Source organism: Delphinus delphis, chromosome 6 (assembly GCF_949987515.2).
Source record: "Delphinus delphis chromosome 6, mDelDel1.2, whole genome shotgun sequence".
Lineage (NCBI taxonomy): Eukaryota > Metazoa > Chordata > Mammalia > Artiodactyla > Delphinidae > Delphinus > Delphinus delphis.
The window spans coordinates 55,408,208-55,430,249 of NC_082688.1; the positions used below are offsets into that span (position 1 = coordinate 55,408,208).

A 22,042-nucleotide genomic window follows, 5' to 3' on the forward strand; every position below is an offset into this window, starting at 1 on the left:
GGCTTCAGTAGTTGTGGTTCACAGGTTCTAGAGCGCAGGCACAGTAGTTGTGGCTCACGGGCTTAGTTGCTCCGTGGCATGTGGGATATTCCCGGACCAGGGCTCGAACCCGTGTCCGCTGCATTGGCAGGCATATTCTTAACCATTGAGCCACCAGGGAAGTCCCGAGATGGCCCTTTTAAATTCATTTTTCTACTGAAGATTGTCTTTATATCATCAACTTTGTCTACTCAGCCAATAAATATACTGTTGCCATGTGAGTGACCTTTAATTAATTCATGTATGTTCAGCCAAAAAGTGGATATTTACTTTGTGTTCTTTCTTGGTTCATCTTTGATTCTGTGACTGTAACTGTTTTCTTATTTTTCTGGCTGAATGCAGATAAAATTTCTTGGTTCAAATGTTGTTTTCAGCTACCCATATGAAAAACTACTTTTCTACAGTTTTAATTAAACAAAATTTTTATTGATACATACTGTAGGAAGTAGGAAGGCTGGTTTAAGATAATATGCTTTGGCATTTGGGACTGTATTTCATTTGTAACTTTTCTCTAATGGATATTTGGTTGATTATCTTGTTAGCACTGCTCTCACTAATTTTATCTTTGGGTCATGAGTTCCACAGAATATCCTCATAAACAGAATTTATTATCCTCTGGTCCTACATAGTATATGAAACAAAAGCAAGCTATTAAAAATAATCTACCTAGTCATTACTAATCTGTAGCTCTTTCTTAATCAGAATGACTTACTTACATATTTTCAAATATGTGGTGAAATAAGTATTTGAAATTGAGCAAAAAGAAATCTAACTCCTTCTATGAATTAATTTTGTATTACAAACATTTAGGCCTTTGTTTGGTTAATACTGGTTATTTCATGGTTTGTGTCTTTTAAGTAATATATTTTCTTATACAAAAACGTTTCTAATTTGTTAATAGAAAGTTAAATATATTAAAAAAATTGTGTTATTGGAGTATAGTTGATTTACAATGTTGTGTTAGTTTCAGGTACAGCAAAGTGAATCAGTTATACATATACATATAGCCACTCTTTTTGGATTATTCTCCCATATAGGCCATTACAGAGTATTGAGTAGAGTTCCCTGTGCTACACAGTAGGTCCTTATTAGTTATCTATTTTATATGTAGTAGTGTGTATATGTCATTCCCAGTCTCCCGTATTATCCCTCCCCCACTTAGCCCCTGGTAACTGTAAGTTTGTTTTCTACATGTGTAACTCTATTTCTGTTTTTGTAGATAAGTTCATTTGTACCCTGTTTTTTAGATGCTGCCTATAAGTGATATCATATTATATTAAACAAATATACTTTTAAATGCGTATTTATTTCTTTTAGTAAAATTTTTTTAATTCATGTAAAACTTTAATTTCATGAGATGTTTTCATAGCAAAGAAGGGAAATACCCATATAAAATATAGAAGATCCTTTATTTCTCTTATTTAGTTTAAACCTTGGTTGGTATTTCAGCCAATATTATGGCTTTTACCTTTCTTATAAAGAAAATTGCTATTATTTTTAGAATATTGGTGCTTTTAACCTTCTACCCCTTTCTTTCTCCCCATTACATGTCCAGTCTGATTTTATCCATGTCCCTAAATCATCCAGATCAAAATCTTGGAACTTCTCTTTTCTTCATTCTTTATATATAATTAGGAAGTTAGCAGTTTTTCAGACTCTTTTACTGTCTTCTGTTCTCTACATCAGATCCTTACTATCTCATATCTGAACCGTTACTGCAGCCTCTTAAAGAGTCTCCTTGAATACTTTAGTTTCTTAAAGCACTTCTGTCATTGCTATTTCTACCAATGAAACAGGCTTGATGCTTTAAGAAAAGATTCTTTAGAAACTGCTGCTTTGGGAATTCCCTGGTGGCACAGTGGTTAAGAATCTGCCTGCCAATGCAGGGGACACGGGTTCGAGCCCTGGTCCGGGAAGATCCCACATGCCGTGGAGCAGCTAAGCCCATGCGCCACAACTACTGAGCCTGCGCTCTAGAGCCTGCGAGCCACAACTACTGAGCCCGCGAGCCACAACTACTGAAGCCCGCACGCCTAGAGCCCATGCTCCACAACAAGAGAAGCCACCGCAATGAGAAGCCTGTGCACTGCAACAAAGAGTAGCCCCCGCTTACCGCAACTAGAGAAAGCCCGCATGCAGCAACGAAGACCCAACACAGCCAAAAATAAATAAATAAATTTATTAAAAAAAAAAAAAGAAACAGATGCTTTTAAGAAAATGGTTCTGTGTTGCTTCTAGGATCAAGTCATTGAAGGGTACCTGCAGTCTGACCCCAACTTACTTTTCCAGGTTTTAATTCACTCTGTTCCCTTACAGTTGTGTGCCCCAACCAAACTACTTCACATCTCTGAACATGCCTTGTGCTTTCTTTTTGTGTCATTTCTTCTATTTCCTCATCCTCTCTTGTGCTCATCAAAAATGTCTTCATGTTCAAAGAATACATAAAATTTAAAATTTTCTGTGAAACCTTCCCTAATTACCCCTACTGGATATAATCTCAATTTCTTTTATGTTCCTAAGGTATCTGTTGTGTGGTACTTACTATACAGTGTCTGTCATTATAATTTTTTGTTTACTTGTTTCACGTCCCTCCTACATTTTAGTCTCCTTGGAGGCTGTGGCCACATGTTACTAAGGCCAAAACAGTCCTTAGTAGAATGCTTTGAGCATATTTGGAACTCAGTACATATTTAATTAATATCTATTTTAATTTAGGTAATTTTGATGTAGAAGTTATAATTGAAAATATAAACAGTGAATAGATTGATGTCATAAATATATTCTATAATTGGGAACCCAATTTAAATCAGTTTCAATTTGCAAAAGAACTTATACTAAAATTTTATGGCAAAATGTTTCAAAATCAAGGGAGGAGTTTTTGTTCTTTTTAAATGCATATATTCTGGAAATTACGTTATACGTTAAAATACAACAGTAGATTAAACTGTGATAGTGAAACTAATGAGATATTTTCTTCTAAATTTCTTTTCTTTTTACTTTAGTGGAGGCATGATTTTTTGCATGGATGGATAAAAGTACCTGTTACTCATGAAACACAGGAAGAATGTCTTGGGATGGCGGTGTTAGATATGATGAGAATAGCCAAAGAAAAGGATCAGACCCCCCTGGACATCTATAGCTCTGTCAGGTAATTTCCTTATGTAAATCCATATTCATAAATATGAACAGTTACAGTTTTTGTATAAGTTATTTGTGTTTTCTGTGTTTGCCCATACTTTTTTTTGGTGTGGGTTGTTTTTGTTTTTATTGAATGATTCTTTAAATTCTATAGTGCTTTACAATTTTCAGAAGTTCCAAACACATGATTTCATATAATCCCATAATCATTTTTTTCCCTCTACCCCTATAGTATCCCCTCCTCCTTTCCCTCTCCCAACTGGTAACCACTAGTTTGTTCTCCATATCTGTGAGGCTGCTTCTTTTTTGTTTCATTCACTAGTTTGTTGTATTTTTTAGATTCCACATATAAGTGAAACCATACAGTATTTGTCTTTCTCTATCTGACTTATTTCACTTAGCATAATGCCCTCCAAGTCCATCCGTGTTGCTGCAAATGGCAAAATTTCATTCTTTTTCATGGCTGAGTAGTCTTCCATTGTGTGTATGTATGTATGTATGTACGTATGTATATACCACATCTTCTTTATTCATTGACCTGTTAGTGGACACTTACATTGCTTCCATACCTTGGCAATTGTAAATAATGCTGCTGTGAACATTGGGGTGCATGTATCTTTTTGAATTAGTGTTTTTGTTTCTTTTGGCTGTATACTCAGGAGTAGAATTGCTAGGTCCTATGGTAGTTTTAATTGTAATTTTTTGAGAAGCCTCCATACTGTTTTCCACAGTGGCAGCACCAATTTACATTCTCCCTCTCCAACATTTGTTATGCGTTTTTTTTTTTTTTTTTTTTGGATGATAGCCATTCTGATGGGTGTGAAGTGATATCTCATTGTGGCTTCAATTTGCATTTCCCTGATGATTTGCAATACTGAGCATCTTTTCATGTGCCTGATGGCCATCTGCATTTCCTCTTTGGAAATATGTTTATTCAGTTCTTTTGCCCATTTTTTAATTGGGTTATTTATTTTTTGATGTTGAGTTGTGTGAGCTGTTTATATATGTTGGATGTTAATCTTTCATCAGTCATATCATTTGCAAATATCTTGTCCCATTCAGTAGGTTGTCTTTTCATTTTGTTGATGGTTTCCTGTGCTGTGCAAAAGCTTTTAAGCTTAATTAGGTCCCATTTGTTTATTTTTGCTTTTATTTCCTTTGCTTTAGGAGATGGATCCAAAAAAATATTGCTGCAATTTATGTCAGAGACTGTTCTGCCTACGTTTTCCTCTAGGAATTTTATAGTATATGGTCTTACATTTAGATCTTTAATCCATTTTAAGTTTATTTTTGTGTGTGGTGTTAGAGAATGTTCTAATTTCATTCTTTTAGATCTAGCTGTCCAGTTTCCCCAGCACTGCTGAGAACTGTCTTTTCTCCATTGTATAGTTTTGCCTCCTTTGTCATAGATTAATTGACCATAAGTCTGTGGGTTTATTTCTGGGCTCTCTATTCTGTTCCATTGATCTCTGTGTGTCTGTTTTTGTACCAGTGCTATACTGTTTTGATGACTGTAGCTTTGTAGGATAGTCTGAAGTCAGGTAGAGTGATTCCTCCAGCTCCGTTTTTCTTTCTAAAGAATGTTTTGGGGGCTTCCCTGGTGGCGCAGTGGTTGAGAGTCCGCCTGCCAATGCAGGGGACACGGGTTTGTGCCTCGGTCGGGAAGATCCCACATGCCGTGGAGTGGCTGGGCCCGTGAGCCATGGCCGCTGAGCCTGTGCGTCCGGAGCCTGTGCTTCTCAACAGGAGAGGCCACAACAGTGAGAGGCCCACTACCGCAAAAAAATAAATAAATAAAATGTTTTGGGTATTTGGGGTCTTTTGTGTCTCCATACAAATTTTAAAATTATTTATTCTAGTTCTGTGAAAAATGCCATTGGTATTTTGATAGGGATTGCATTGAATCTGTAGATTGCCTTGGGTAGTATAGTCATTTTAACAGTATTAATTCTTCCAGTCCAAGAACCTGGTATATCTTTTCATCTGTTTGTCATCTTCATTTTGTCTCATCAGTGTTTTATTGTTTTCTGAATACAAGTCTTTTATCTCCTTAGGTAACTTTACTCCTAGGTATTTTATTTTTTGATTTTATAATAATTAAGTATTGTATGAGTAACTTTTCTTCCTTATGTAACACGGACTTTGTGAGATAAAAGAAATCATTATTTTTTCCTTTTTCTTTTTCCTGTTTTATTGAAAAATAATTGACATATAGCACTGTAACAATGTAAGGTGTACGGCAAAATGACTTGACTTACATAATAATGAAATTATTATCACATTAGATTTGGTTAACATCCATCATCTCATGTAGATGGAAAAAAAAGAGAAAGAAAAAATATCTTTTCCTTCTGATGAGAACTCTTAGGATCTACCTTCTTAACAGCTTTCAAGTAATACCATACAGCAATGCTAACTGTAGTACATTACATTCTGAGTACTTATTTATTGTATAATTAAAAGAAATTACTGAAAGAGTTGGAGTACTACAGAAAATATCATAGTGTTAACTGAACTCGGGTTTGGCTGCTCACTGCTTGAAAGCCAATACTTGAGAGACGAGTGCTTGTAGGAATGGAAAGATTGCTTTATTCTGGAGGCCAGCAACCTGGGAAGAATGCAGATTCGTGTCCCACAGCCACCTCCAAATATTCTGCTCGGCCATGAAAGTTTTTAAAGGGAGAAAGGGGAAGTAATCTCAGTCTGTCATTGAGGCAGGAGTCACATTCTTCACCATCTCCCACTGCATGTGAGTTTGTCGACTCCTAGTGATCTTTCTTTAGATGCTTTCTTTTTCACACAGTTTGCTCATGAGATTACTGAAGGGGAAGCTGGGGAAAAGAGCTTATCGTCTCTTAATTACTTATTCTTCATTTCTTCTTAAATCTAAGAAAAGTATCAACAGGTTAGGCGAGGCATTGGGTGATCAAAAGATTTGAAAGATGTGCTTGGGCTGGAGGCTAGTTAAAATATAGCTTTGCTAAAGTGACAAGACAAAAGGGGTCCCCTGCAGAGAGCTGCTTCCTGCAAAGGGTTGCTTCCTGCAAAGAGCTGCCTACAAATCCCCACTGTCAGACATCATTCCATTTCTATGGGATTATGGGTGAAGGTCTGTCTTCTGTAACTTCTTCATGCTGACATAGGGTGTGCTGTATTCTTAGAGTAGAAGATGTCAACATGGGTCTGTAGCATCTCTTTGCTGGCAATTTTAGTTGCCCACTTACATATACGGGTAGAACAAGCTACAATTATTTTGAAGCCCACAAAGATACAGATTATTAAGAGCAATAGTGTTATTCCCATTCTCTTGAGGCTGGTTCTTGGAATTGTGCTAGCCATAGATTCAGTACTTCTCAAGATGGAGCAGCTTATGTCATGGTCACAGTCTGGTCATCATGCAGTTAGCTAGCTCTTCCCCTCTGGTGGCAGTTATAGTATCTGTACAACTCAGGAATGTACATCAGACACTGAAAGGTTCTGTGACTCTATTGTCCTAATTATTAATTTCTTGGGCCTACTCTTTGTGACTGAGGGAGTCCTGAGAGACTTAAGCTTTTTTATATACAAGAGGAGCCTTTGTACTTGGGTGGGAGCCCACGAGGTTCTGCTTGGTTTTAATAGGTGTTCAACACCTATTTATTATTTAGTTCATTCGTTCTGAAACGACTAGGTAAATTCAAAGGAATGAAAAAAACACCTGGAGACATAATTTCTGGTAAGCACAAATTGTATAAATAATTGAGTCAGTATTTCTCCATATTTTACTTGAATTAGTATCACCTGAGGTGCCTGTTAAAACAGAAGATTCTTGGGCTCTAACCCAAGAAGTTGGAATTAGTAAATCTGAGGTGATGCCTACAAATATGAATTTTTACAAGTGTTGTAGGAGATTTTTTAAAATTTCAGCTTTATTGAGGTGTATTTGACATATAAAATTGTAAGATATTTAAAGTGTACATCATGGTATATATACATATGCATTGTAAAATGATTCCCTCTCTCTAGTTTATTAACACATCCATCACCTCACATATTTTTCTTTTTTTTTTCTTTTTGGTGAGAACATTTAAGTTCTACTCTCTTAGCAAATTTCAATAATAGACTACAGTATTATCAGTTATAGTCACCATGTTTTACATTAGCTCCTCAGACCTTACTTATCTTATAACAGATCCAGCAGATTCTTATACAAGTGATCCACATTCTCCAAATTATTCTTCTGCAAATTGAATTCTGACAGTCAAGCCTATATGATTTTTTGAAACACTACTCCTACAGCCCAGCTTTAATGGCTATAAAACTTCCACTCTTTTTAAAGGTATATATGACTATTATAAGAATGCTTTGATTGTTTTTTTGAAGTTTGAAAACTAAACATTTGTTTTACATATTATATGCTTACCTGATTAGAAGTTTGAGGACGTCATGATCTGGTTAAAGTTCCTTTTATTCCTAGAAATCCTTTTCTCAATAACTGGCTTCAGTCCCTCCTTTGCTGAGTGCCCTCAAACCAGTTAAATACCCAATTTACAGGTTATCAGTTTCTGTGTTTCCCTCTTTGGTTTTAGGTATTCTTGTTTTATTTTCAGATGTCTGGTAGTCCTTAACCTAAGGGTGCAGGCCGTAGGGTATGATTTCAGGAACTCAATGAGGTGTCTTGAAGATTCCAACATCTAAAGGAAAAACGAAAACATTTCTGTTTTCCACTAATGCCTTGATATTTATTAAAATACAGACAAACACCTCTTAGGATAGTAACTTATCCATTCGTTCATTCATTCATTCATTTAACAACTTTTTATTGAATACCTGCTACAGCAAGACCATAGTAGAATGGAGTGAGGGAAGGAGTATCTTAGATGTCGTTAATAGAAACTGAAGGGGCTTTGCTGGTGGTGCAGTTGTTGAGAGTCCGCCTGCCAATGCAGGGGACACAGGTTCGTGCCCCGGTCCGGGAAGATCCCACATGCCGCAGAGCGGCTGGGCCCGTGAGCCATGGCCGCCGGGCCTGCGCGTCTGGAGCCTGTGCTCCGCAAATGGGGCCACAACAGTGAGAGGCCCGCGTACCGCAAAAAAATAAATAAATAAATAGAAACTGAAGGAATTGAAAGGAATACAGTTGAAGAACAGAAACTTTGAGCCACTGAAAATGAGTTTTTAAATATGAAGCCATCTCTAGGCTTAAGCTATGATAGAACACTTATGCTTTGGAGACCATAATATTGTCCAAAATCTAGTGTCCTAAAACAAGTGAATGTTTAAAAATTGTATTTCTCTGATTATCTTTACCAGGATATAAATGCATCTGCAAAATTCTTCATAATTTTTCCTTTATTTTACTTTTAAAACTGTGAAGATATTCATTATATTGATAAGATTTCATGATATTTTAAAACAGTTTTATTCAGGTATAATTTACATATCATAAAGTTCACTCATTTTAATTGTACAGTTCAATTTTTTTATTGAGTTGTAAAGGTTCTTTATATATTATGAATACAGGTCTCCAGATATAGGTTCTCCTATTTATGATTTGCAAATATTTTTCCCATCCTGTGGATTCTTTTCACTTTCTTGAAAGTATTATTTGCAGCACAAGAGTTTAAATTTTGAAGTAATCTAATTTATCTGTATTTTCCTTTGTCTTTGGTACCATGATATTTTAATATTAGATAAATAATTTATGCCTCTACTGAAGGAAAAACATGCCTGATTTGCTGACTTCTTAACGTAATTTAACTCACTGATGTTTTCCGAATTTTCACTTCCAGCTTATTTCTGAGAAATAATCAAGGAACTCTACTCATTTTTAAAATTTTCAGGAATAATGGAAGAACAGATGAATGATTAGTTCTTGGCAGAATGAAATAAGCTTCTTTGTTCCTAGAAATATCCAGTAGAGTATGGATCTCTGACTAGTATAACTAAAAACATATTCTTTCCCAGACTTAAAAAAAAATACGTGTAAGATAACATCTCTGTGTGTCTGTGCCTGTGTGTTAGGTGCATCTGTGTCTGTGAGCACATGCCTCTGTGTGTACATATGTACCTGTATATATCAATATGTCTTTGTACATCTCTTTGTGCATGTGTATGTACAAGATACTTACTCTTTTGTATGCCAGTTCCTAATTGGACATTGCGGCTTAGGTATTGGAGTGCAGAAAATAAAGGAAACAAATAAGATTTTTCTGTTTTCATTCTCCATCTGCTCTTTAAAATCCTAGGTTTGCTAAAGGGTGGGAAGAAGAGAGCTGGAAAATGGAAAGAGTTTAAAGGAGACCCTGCTGAATTTGCAAACACTAGGCCAGGGCCAAGGCCACTTACATAGCAACTGAGGTATATTATATACCTCATATCACTAGACTCCCTTTCTAGACAACTAAGCAAATATTAGAGTTTCCAGTGGCCTCCTCCAATTGTAATAATAAGATGCAGGTTTCATTTTATGGTACAAAAATAGTATAATAAGGTAAGGCTTAATTTCAGAACTTTTAGAGCCTGAATTTTAGGCTACTTTAAAAATTCAATATAAGAAAAACATCAGGAAAAATGTTTTTATGCTTCAAAAGTTAACAACTATGTCTCTTGAAAAATTTTAGTGTTTCTAGCAAGTCTGGTTCGGATAGCATGACATCAAAGTGGATTCACTATATTTAAGAAATCATACATTACTGTGGTGTTAGCAAAGGATGTATGTCTGGTCCTTTATTCCAGGGATCAAAGTGGAAAGACTTGTAGCTTGTTATCTTAAACTCTTCTTTTTATGTCCAGATAAGCTTTCAAAGCCTTGTTAAATCAAGTAGCCATTGGTGTTTATGTAAATTGTAATCCAAATTTATTAAGGCTCTTGGTATAACTAAAGTTTTTGACAGAAGTAGATAAAGTAGGAATCATTTGTATTCTGATTGTATTTTTAAACCTTTTCAGTTTTTTTCCCCTATACTTACTGAGGCTCTCCTATATCCTATCAAGACTTTCATTAAATTTTATATATCTGTTTATCTACAAATATATAATTGCCATGAAAAGGAAAGGAGTGTGACTTCTGATATCTGAAAAATGAGTAGAATTTAGTGGGTGGAGAGAGGTAAGTGTTGGAGGTGGAGAGTAGATGCTCATGGAAGAGGCCTTGTAGCAGAAGGGACCATAGGAAGAATGAAGAGAGTCAGTATGGCTAGAGCTCAAAGAGTTAGTAGGTGATGAGGCAGGGACTAGACTATGTAGAACCTTAGCAACGTGTTGATAAGGGTAAGAACACTAAGAAACTATTTAAGAGTATTAAGCAAGGGTAAAAAGATTAGATTTGTGTTTTTAAAAGATCCCCATGACTCCACACCAGTGTAGAAAACAAATCAGAGGGTTGGAAGAGAAAATGGAAATGTGGGTCAACCAGAGAGTAAGGCCATTGCAGTAGTTCCTCCAGGAGATGCAGTTGATTGGGTTAATAATGAGGAAAATGGGCAAATTAGAGAAATATTTAGAAGGTAAAATCAAAGGAAAATGGTGATGGATTGAATAGTGGGGGTTGATAGAGAGGTGGTATGAGGGTGATTCCTGAGTTTCTAGGGCTTGTGGAAATAGGGGAACTGTAGTGCTGTGTACTCGGATAGGGAATGCTGTAAGAGGATCTTTCGGGGAGGACGTTAGGGGGACTCATGAGTTTGGTTTGACACATTGTTTGAGGCACTTTTGAGACATCCATGTTATAAGGGTAAATTGACTTGACTGTGGAAGATATGGGTCTGGAGCTTAGAGATCTGGGCTACAGCTAGAGATATCACAGTCATTTGCATATAGAGTATCTAGTGCGAAAGAAAGTGTAGATAAGAAGAGAAGAGGGCCCATAATTAAGTCTTGAGGAACTCCAACAATTATCACCAGCTAAAGGGGATTGAACCTGTAAAGAAGATTGACGAGTAGCCAAAGAGATGGGAAGAAAATCAGGAAAGCTAAGGGGAGACAGTTTCAAGGAGAGCATGATCAACAGTGTTGGATGCTGCTGAAAAATGACAAGTAAAATGAACAAGGAATTTGGTTTTAGCAACATGGAAGTTTTTCTTGATTTTAGCAAGAGAAGTTTCTACGGAATGATGGAACAGAAGCCAGATTGGGGTGAGTTAAGGAGTAAATGGAAGGAAGGAAAATAGAAATGGCTATATAAACTTCAAAAAGAAGCCAGATAGGCTGTAGCTGGAGGAAGATGAGGGATAAGGAAATTTTACATTTAAGATAGGAAGAACATTAGTGTTTTTAAAACTTGTGGATAGAAGAGAAATAATATATAGGGTAAAATTCCCCAGAGGGTGGATATATATTAGAGGAAAAGAGGGGGTATAGGTAAGTACATGTCAAAGGAATGGCTTTAACAGATTTATACCTTATTTATTGTAACAAGTGGGAAGGAGGAGAGAATGAGTGCAGATGTATGAAAGTTTGCTAGCAAGATACTGAGGGATCTCTGCTTAGAGAAGCTTTTTTTACTTTTTCTCCCTAAGAAAGAGGTGAAGTCATTTGCCGAAAGTGAAGAGAAATGTAGCTGAGGTTTAAGGCAAAAGAAAGCTAGGAGGTTTGAGGATTTTGGAGAGGGTTTGACATAGTTGTGGGACTTGGGAAAATTAATTAAACAGAGAAATGTCATAAAAGTGATGGCAGTGATAAAAGCCTATTTGAAATTGGTGATTACGAATTTATGATGCAACCTATCTACCTTGTCAAATGACTTTCTCCAGCAGCTTTGGCTACTTGAGTACAAAACTGAGAGTTCCTTAAGTGGATTAGGGTAGAGAGGGAAAGGGAGTAAGTAAGCAGTGGTATGCTGGTAAATGTTTAACAACCAGTTCTTAAAAAAAAAAAAAAGTCTGATTTGTTTGTAATTTTTGCTGATATCCATGGTTTAAAAACCCTCTCTGTGGCCAGTTTCAGAGTATCAACCTGACATTACTGAATGCGGAATTGAAAAGAGATGAGGAATAGCAAACCTTTTCCACCACTCGGATATGATAGACATTTATACCTCAAAAGCATAGATAGTAGTAAAATGTAAAATAAAATTAAAAATGTAAAATAATTAGGAAGTGATGCCTTTTGAGTAATCGTTACCTATATTTTAAATATACTTAATTTGTAAGTTTATTTAAGTTAAATTTTAATGATCACTGTTTAATAATCAGTGCTATTTAAAAAATAATCCTTAAAATGTAACAATAATCTCTAAACATTAGCCAGCTCCATCACTCAGGTACAGTAGAATGTGGTAAGTGATATTATGGAATGGTGCACAGAATGCTGTCATACAAAGGGAGTAGCATCTAACGAGGTTATAGAGGTCCAGAAAGGTTTCCTGGATTTGATGATGCTTGAGCTGAGACTTGTAGAATGAGTAAGAGCTAACCAGATAAGAGATGGGTGATGGGAAGGAGGATTAGCATATGTGAAGGCATGGAAATTTAATATAGTTGTACCTTCAGAAATAAAATGTTTTTCATTTGTGAGACATTGGAGCAGGAGAGAAATAAGTTATCTACCTTCCTTAGGATATTTTACATAGAGATGGAAGTACAAAAGATTCAGAACATTTCCAAATGGAATGTTTTGATTGCAAAGGAATTATTAGGAGTTATTGAAGCTTGCCTGAGAAAAATAATGCATACAAAAGAAGTGTGTTTACCTAATGTATATCGGTAGCATCTAACAAAATGTAACAATTTCCAGAATTCAGATACATTTTAGAGTACAGCCAAAAACTGGTATATAAGATAATCAGAGAAAATAAATTTTTAGACTCCAATGTTAACTAGACTATGTCTTCATTTCATTATGGAAGAAAATTAACATCTCTTGCTCTAAAAATTTATGGTGACTCAGAATTTGTAAAGGCATTCACATCATCAAACAAAACCTTAAGGTTTTATACTATATGGATGGTGGCTGTGTCACTTTTTTCCATTTGACTACTGTGCTGTTTACTTATTATGGAGAAAGTTGGTGACTTCTCTTTTAATTTTGTTTTCCAATTTGTTCTGCTCTTGTGTGTGCTCTTTACCCCTAGCTACAAGACATTTTTACCAAAATGTGTTCGAGCAAAGATCCAAGACTATCATATTTTGACAAGGAAGCGAATAAGGTACAGATTTCGCAGATTTATTGAGCAATTCAGCCATTGCAAAGCCACTGCCAGAAACTTGAAACTTAAGTATCTTATAAATCTGGAAACTCTTCAGTCTGCCTTCTACACAGAGCAATTTGAAGTAAAAGAACCTGGAAGAGGTCCTTCAGGTGAGGAGATTTTTGCAACCATTATAATAACTGGAAACGGTGGAATTCAGTGGTCAAGAGGGAAACATAAAGAAAGTGAGACACTGACAGAACAGGTAATCTTCAATGATATGTTCTCATTCTTTGTTAATTTAAGTAGAATGGCAGTAGAAGCAAAGTACTTTTAGTCATTTGAAACATGGTCTTGCACTTCTCTTCTCCCATTGATACAAATGGAAGTTTTTAATAACGTGATGCCAACAAGGTCATACCCTATTGTTCTTTTCCCATTGTTCTTAAATGGCATTTTATTTAATTTTTTATGACTAAATAATTAGTAATGGTGTTCTTGTAGTTTCACTCTTGAATTCTAAGAGTGATGTTTAAGGTAGTTTTGCTTCCTTTTTTCCTTTTACTATTATTGATAGTATGAAGCACAATCATGAAATTTAATTAGTTCGAAAAGATTAATTTTCATTGATTTTATGATGTATACTTGTTAAATAATTTAGTTTTTGTTTGCATTACAAATTTTAAGTTTGTTCATATCTATGTGGTTCTTAGGATGTTATCTGATATATATATATTTTTTATCTTCATTCTTTGGTAAACTCAATTTTCTGGCAATGGTTTCTATTAATGTTGATTGGATTGAAGGGTACTATAGCACTCTTTAGATTCCTGGCACCCTTTAATGCTCTCATTTTTAAGTGAAAGCAAGATACAGTGTAGTTTTAGGGTTACATTATTGGGGGAGAGAATCCCATTTAATGCTTAATCTATTGGTATCAATATTTTTTAAAAAGAATTTGGAATGAAATCTCCTTCATAAGAGTCTTGTTTTAAAATGGCTCCATAAATTCTACCTGTTTTTAATATCAACTGCTCTTAATTACAGGATTTACAGTTATATTGTGATTTTCCTGATATTATTGATGTCAGTATTAAACAAGCAAACCAAGAAGGCTCAAATGAAAGCAGAATTGTAACTATTCATAAGCAAGATGGTAAAAGTCTAGTAAGTTTGCTTTATCATTAATAATGGTTATGTCTTACAGTTGTCAGAAATAAGTATTTCAGAATCTTAATACCAAAGTTACTTTCTTGTAGGGATGTTGATTATAGTTTTAAATAGAGCTGTAAACATAAACAACAATTTAGTAAGCTTTTTGATTACATCTATCTTTTTGTATCACTACCAACACTATCTTCCCGTAGAGTATCTTGTACATTAATGTATTTTTCAGTCATTTTCATAATTAGAAAAAGCACCAGTTACCTCCTGCCCTCTCCTCCCCCACCCCCAGCCTCAATTGTGCTAGTTCCCTGTTGTAATGCTCATTCCTCACTACAGTCAACCCTCTGTATCTGTGGGTTCCATATCCACAGATTCAACCAACCGCAGATTGAAAATATTCAGGAAAAAAAATTCCAGAAAGTTCCAAAAAGCAAAACTTGAATTTACTATGTACAGGCAACTATTTGCATAGCATTTACATTGAACTTACAACTATTCATATAGCATTTACATTATATTAGGTATTATAAGTAATCTAGAGATGATTTAAAGTATATGGGAGGATGTAAGTAGGTTTTATGCAGATAATATGTCATTTTATATAAGAGACTTAAGGATCCACGGATTTTGGTATCTGTGGAGGGAGAGATAGATACAGAGGGATGGAGGAACAACTGTATAATCTTTTTTACCAATAGGGATGTACGTAATTCTGGTCATACCACCTCTTTATATAACCAAATGTAAACCAATCCCAAGTGATCACTACCCAAACTGTGAGACATGTTTGACTCTAAAAGATTAACCCCTTCTCTTTTTTAAAATAGCTTCAGAGGGAATTCCCTGGCAGTCCATGGTTAGGACTCTGTGCTTCCACTGCAGGGGGCATGGGTTCAATACCTGGTTGGGGAACTAAGATGCCCCATGCTGCATGGCGTAGCCAAAAAATAATAATAAAATAAAACAGAATAGCTTCAGACACCCCACTTACTTTAATTGAAAGGGAAGAAATGAATTCCTTTATACTCTGCTCTTAAATTGCTTATTTTTCTGGCTCTGTTTTCTTTCTAACTCAGATATTTCTTGTACTTGGGGCTTAAACGTCATATTAATGTTATTTGTTTATTTAACTTAAGTATCTATATGACTTACCTACCAGGCCATTTCAGGGTTTTATGACCAAAATTATAAAACTTGCAACTCACTTTCGTCAGCATGCCTTCCTTTTCTTAGGTATTAATCCTTTGTTGTACAGGTTTGCAGTTTGCCAAGTCTTTTAACATTGTTTATGGTATCTTTTATAGTACCTATTTTTATGGCCTATTTGTGTTAGCTAGATACCTTTTATAGTTCAGATACCTCACACAGTTCTCTCCTTATTATAATTCTTGATATAAGTCCATACTCTGTGTTCTCATTGTGACTAAATATTGCCGAGCCAAGCATTATATCGTGATCACATGTCCATTCTTGTACATACAACTTTTTGTTTTTCTGGGAGTTGATCATACCTTCAACTTTTTTCAGTATTTCTAATTAATACAAACTTTTATATCAGATTAGATAGATTTATAATTAAGATGACTAGCACATTTGTCTAATAGGTGTATTGGAAAATACAATAAAATTATGGGTGTAGAGTGAACTATAACTAGAAAGGCATGATAAACTCATATTTGAGAGGGCCTTAAATATCAGACACAAGAATCTGTAATTCACTTTGGGTAATTGGGAGCCTTAAAAGACATTTGAGCAATTTAGAAGAAACCAATTTAGAAGAATTATCTAACAACATGGAGTGAAAATAATTTTCTTCTTTTTCTTTTCTCCTCTTAGGAAATTGAACTTATGTCATTAAGAGAAGCTTTGTCTTTTGTGTCATTAATTGATGGATATTACAGGTTAACTGCAGATGCACATCATTATCTTTGTAAAGAAGTAGCACCTCCAATGGTGCTTGAAAATATACAAAGCAACTGTCATGGCCCAATTTCGTGAGTAATACAGACTTTAAAAGTAAAATTTTTTTAAAGTAAATGAGGTATTTACATAGAAGAGTTTACACAACAGAATGATATACCTAGGTTTAGGAAGTTTAGGAAAGAAATATTATCTTAATCTGACAGAAATTGTTTTTCTTTTAATGAAAGCCTATTTCCAATCAGACTACATAATAATTAGAATTATTTAGAATATAACTTACCATCTGTATCCCAATATATAATACTAACTTGCTGTATAAGTTTGATATTTAGTTCCCTAGGTGTGTTTAATTAATTCTTCGGTGTTAATTTTTTTTAAAACCTTCCAATTTATGTTTCATTAATTTGGAAATACTGCAGAGGAGCCACAGTGCAAAATTTGATAATCATCATTATTTTTGGATAATCCATCTCCTTCTACTGAAAGCTTTGAACACAAAATGTATATGATGTCCATATTTCTAGACTAGTTCTGTGCAGTATGTTCCACAGTGATGAAAATGAAAATGTTCTATATCTGTGCTGTTTAATAATTGCTGCTAGCCACATGTGGCTATTTAGTATTTAAAATTTTGCTAGTGCAACTAAGGAACTGAATTTTTAATTTAATTTAATTTTAATAACTTTACATTTACAGTTGACCCTTAAACAACACAAGGTGTTAATCCACATATAATTTATAGTCCATCCTCTGTATCAGTGGTTCCTCTGCATCCTTGGATTCAAACAACCACAGACTGTGCAGTACTGTAATATTTACTATTGAAAAATATCTGCGAATAAGTGGACCCTTGCAGTTCAAACCCACGTTGTTCAAGGGTCAACTGTAAATAGCTTCATGTGGCTACTAGCTACCGTGTTGATACACACAGTTGTAAACCTTTACTTTAACACTGATAAAGCCTGCTATCATGCACAACATCTATTTACCCCAAGTCCTAGTTATCTTTCAGCCAGGATGTGCTTTATGATTGGCACCAGGTCTGAAGGACTTGAGCAGAAGAAACAATCTGGGATTTTGAGCATACGTTTTTTACCTTAACCTATCCTTAACTATTTGAGAAATCATGTCCTAACTGGTATTTAAGACTGATTTGGCCTATACCTAATGTCTGTTTAAGAAGTACGGTTGATATGAAAAAGTTGCACTACTTGAACATTCTATAATTTACATATTCAGTATTTTTTAAAATCCTACATCCATTCATTCATTATCCATTCATTCATTATCCATCCATCCATTCTTTCATTTATTTGTAGAACATTTACTGAGTACCTGATATGCACCAGGCACTGGTTTAGGTATGAGAAATACAGTAATAAGTGAAACAGATAACTCTTGCTTTCATGTAGATTGCATTTCTTTCAAGATGTGCAGCTTCAGTTAAACATGTAGCAAATTTTAAAAATTTGTAGTCTTTGTTGCTTGTCATGGGTCTTCTATTAGACTTTGGTATTATATTAAAGATGCACAAATTTTTATATTAGCAATTGCTGTGGTAGAAGAGACATGAGTGTTTTATGACATATTGTTTGTATAGTTTATGTTTTTTTTTTTGTGGTACGCGGGCCTCTCACTGTTGTGGCCTCTCCCGCTGTGGAGCACAGGCTCCGGACGCGCAGGCTCAGCGGCCATGGCTCACGGTCCCAGCCGCTCCGCGGCACATGGGATCTTCCCGGACTGGGGCACGAACCCGTGTCCCCTGCATCGGCAGGCGGACTCTCAACCACTGCAACACCAGGGAAGCCCGAGATTATGGTTTTTAAAATACTAAATTTGAAATCAGAAGGCAGAAAATTCATATGAATGAATTGTTCTTTGTGATTTTGTATGTCTTATAATACCTTTTGTTTTTAAAGCAATATAATTGCCCCTTGAATCGGTTTGAATTTATTGCAAAATAGCTTGGTACTTTAATATTTTTCCTTGTAAGATTATTGATAAAAATATAAAGTAGAGGAGACTTCTAAAAATTCTGAGAGTTTTAGATTTGACTTTCGACTTTTAGATGACATTTTGGTCATAATGTCATGTTTCTTGCTACATTATCATGCAAATTACTTCTTTACCTTTAGAATGGATTTTGCCATCAGTAAACTGAAGAAAACTGGTAATCAGACTGGACTCTATGTACTTCGATGCAGTCCTAAGGACTTTAATAAATATTTTCTGACTTTTGCTGTTGAGGTTAGTATGTCACACTAATTAATGGTAACATCTTTATTTAGTGCATATAATTTCCCTTTTGTAATATCTACCATATTTCCTTTTTAATACTCAGAATGATGGCTTTGGATATGATAACTAGCAATTAAGTAAACTTAATTTACCTCAGCTATTCTTCATAAACAAGATATAATTTCTAGGACTTATGTTAAAAATTATTTGTAATATCTTACTATCTTCTGGAATTTGTTTTTTTGATGTTTGGGTGTTACCAGTGTGTTAACTTTCATCAAGTCTCTTGAAGTTTCTTTTTTCACAAAAATGCATATCTTTACCAAAACATGTAGAACTAAATAAATCAGAAGTAAACTTTCCTTTTACAGATAATGGTTATAGGATTAGAGTGAAATAGGGTAATAACAAAGAAAGAGACATTATTGCACTTTTAACTAGTGGTTTTCCAATATTAAGAATAATGATCTACAATGTATGTTTTAAATGTAAAACTGCAAGGAAATCTCACTGTTAATACAGATCATTTTGGATCTCAGCTAAGATTGTTTACTATCCAAAATTATCTAAAAAGATACTATCACTTATAAGGCAGTTTCATGGTATAAATCTTGAGAAACTTTGTAGCTGCTTACAAAATTTATCTTTTTAAAATTAGAGAATGTAAGGATTGTGTTTTTAATTTTTATAAAAAGCAGTCATCTTATATTTAGCATATGTAAAGTGGAGTAATTGTCCATAAATACAATACATAAAGTAGGTTGCTCCATGACTTTAACATTGTAAAATACTGATAATCTATCCTAATTTCACAGTATCTTTACTGTCATATATGACAGTCTATTATATTCAATTATCATATCAAAATGCATATATTTTTTATATTTACTGTATTTGCCCAGCATAATATGAGGGCTAAATATCAGGGAGTCTATGCTATAACTCTGCTTCAAGAAATTTATCTTTTGGAAAAACAAAAATAAAGTATACCAGAAAATACTAAATCGAGTATTGTTTATTACCCAGTATATCCAGTGTAAGCAAATATTGACAATAAGAGAAGGGATTACAATTATTAAGAAAGGTCCTTTGGAGTAGGAAGCACTTGAGACTGACTGGAGATAATGAGTCAATTTTATAAAAATGGTTCTAAGTCAGTTGAATATGTTTATAAGAAGCAGTTCAAAAAATAGATGGTTGAGCAAGTTCATAATAGAGCACATAAGACAAACATTGAAAAACTGAAAAATATTAAAATTGCCATATTAGACATCATTAACAAATACAGTAGAGGCACAATAGGTAGTCACCTTTGCTTATGGAATGGGGTCAGAGTTAGGGAGGACTTCACAGAAAAAGTGGAAATTGAACTGAGTTTTAAGGATTGAATAAAAAGTACATTGCTCAAAAGGAAAGGATGTACATTCTGTAGAGAGACAGCACGTACAGTTATCAAGGCATGAAACGTCATGGCATTTGCTTGAAAAATTTTAGATCACCTAATGTAGCTAGAGCATGGGTTGTATGTTGAGAGTGGCAGGAGTTGAGGTTGGGGATGGAGGCAGAAGCCAGCTTATGGAAGGCCTTATATGCTAAAATAGTTTTAGACTTTATTCTGTAAATGGTGGAATGCTGTTAAGGATGGTATTATTATTGTTTATTATTATTGCTTTCTTCCTTGCCTTTCAATAAAATAACTTTTAAGCCATTTCTGTAGGCTAGGCAGTTGTAATTAGATGCCTTTTTGAGGAACCAAACACCTCTCTCACCTTATGCTGGTATTCATGGTTCAAATGTCTAAATGTTCTTTTGGTTGTTTTGTGATACCATTTTTGTCACAGTAATCACTATTATGACCGTTGCGATTTTTCCTTCCCTCTCTTTATAATTAAACTTACATAGAGAGAAAACGTCATTGAATATAAGCACTGTTTGATTACAAAAAATGAGAATGGAGAATACAACCTCACTGGTACTAAGAAGAACTTCAGTAATCTTAAAGATCTTTTGAATTGCTATCAGATGGAAACTGTTCGCTCAGACAGTATAATTTTCCAGTTTACTAAATGCTGTCCCCCAAAGCCAAAAGGTAAAATAGATTTCTAGTTATTTTTAAAATATTGGCCATGGATGGTGTATATGGTGGGAGCTATTTTCAGCATGTTGATTTCAAAAGAAATAGGAAAGAGGAAGCTCCAAAAACAAATTAATTTTTTCCTGATATGTTGTACAGGCATCCTCTAATAGAATTGTTCAATTTGGTTTGTGTTTTCTAGAAGTGACTTAAAGTTTTGTAATTCTAAAATGTACTTAAAAAAAATAATTTCATGGTATCAATAAGTCACTTATTTATTGAACTGAAAGACCTCAGTACCAAATTCTCATATGTTATTCTAAGTAAAAACTTTCAAATTCTTTTAGAATTTTAATTTCTTTTAAATTATCTTTTAAAATAAAAATAGTAAGGTTGAAAATCCTTTAAAGTAACAGGCATATTAAAATTATTATTAAAGTTCCTGAAAAATTATACTAGTTAAGGAAGGGATTATAATTTTGAATATATAAAATAACTGGTTAGAGTACATCAAAGTTCAATGAATAAACTCCTAAAATAATTTTCTATGAAAAAAATGAACAATAAGAGGCTGTTAAGCATTTCTTGTATATAGAACACATTTTATTTTATCCCTTTGGAGCAATTTATATCCTCAGTGTGTTTTGATTTTATATATATATATTTTTTTCATTCATTCTGTCCTTTTTTTTAAACAGATAAATCAAACCTTCTAGTCTTCAGAACCAATGGTATTTCTGATGTACCAACCTCACCAACATTACAGAGGCATAATAATGTGAACCAAATGGTGTTCCACAAAATCAGAAATGAAGATCTGATATTTGTAAGTCATTAGATGCTGATTATTGTCTTTTTGTCTTTTTAAAACAACAACTGTTTTCTTCATTTTCTAACCCACATTACATTCATATGACATTTGGAACTCTTTTATTATAACCTATGTTATAAAAATTTTATAGCAGTTCACATATTTTTATTTCTTGTGAAAATGTGATACCGAACTTAAGTTAATTATTTTAAGAATGGAATTGTATTCTCTTTTCAGGAATTAAAAAAATGTTTAATAAATTAAAAATTAAAAGTCTTCCTCTAAAAAAGTATCTTAATTCTCAAGTTCTCAAGAAAGTAAGGGAAGTTCAAAGAAGGTGCTGAAAACAAAGTAGTACATAAGAGCTGATGTTTGGCCACAGAACGTTTTGGGGGATCAGGATTACCAGGACCCTCACGTAAATACATCCTCAGTGAAAAATATTTGGATTGTGAAAAATTCACCTGCTAGCAAAAAGAGAAGAGTGTTGTATGTTTTAGTTGAGCTCTTAGTTATGAAAAAGTCTGTCCTGAGAATTTGTAAT

General features: G+C 34.3%; 1 protein-coding gene across 4 annotated transcripts in view; it reads left to right on the forward strand.

The window, feature by feature from the left end:
- Positions 1-22,042, forward strand: part of JAK2 (Janus kinase 2) — a 162,809-nt gene that overhangs the window by 109,809 nt on the left and 30,958 nt on the right. For 3 of the 4 annotated variants that reach the window (XM_060014695.1, XM_060014696.1, XM_060014693.1), the window contains exons 6-12: positions 3,042-3,187; positions 13,229-13,550; positions 14,333-14,452; positions 16,289-16,446; positions 18,511-18,622; positions 20,516-20,702; positions 21,386-21,513. In XM_060014695.1, coding sequence (XP_059870678.1) covers positions 3,042-3,187; positions 13,229-13,550; positions 14,333-14,452; positions 16,289-16,446; positions 18,511-18,622; positions 20,516-20,702; positions 21,386-21,513 — 1,173 coding nt within the window. Of the gene's footprint in view, positions 1-2,229; positions 2,329-3,041; positions 3,188-13,228; positions 13,551-14,332; positions 14,453-16,288; positions 16,447-18,510; positions 18,623-20,515; positions 20,703-21,385; positions 21,514-22,042 lie in introns of those variants that run through there. The other variant, XM_060014697.1, reaches the window with a different exon arrangement.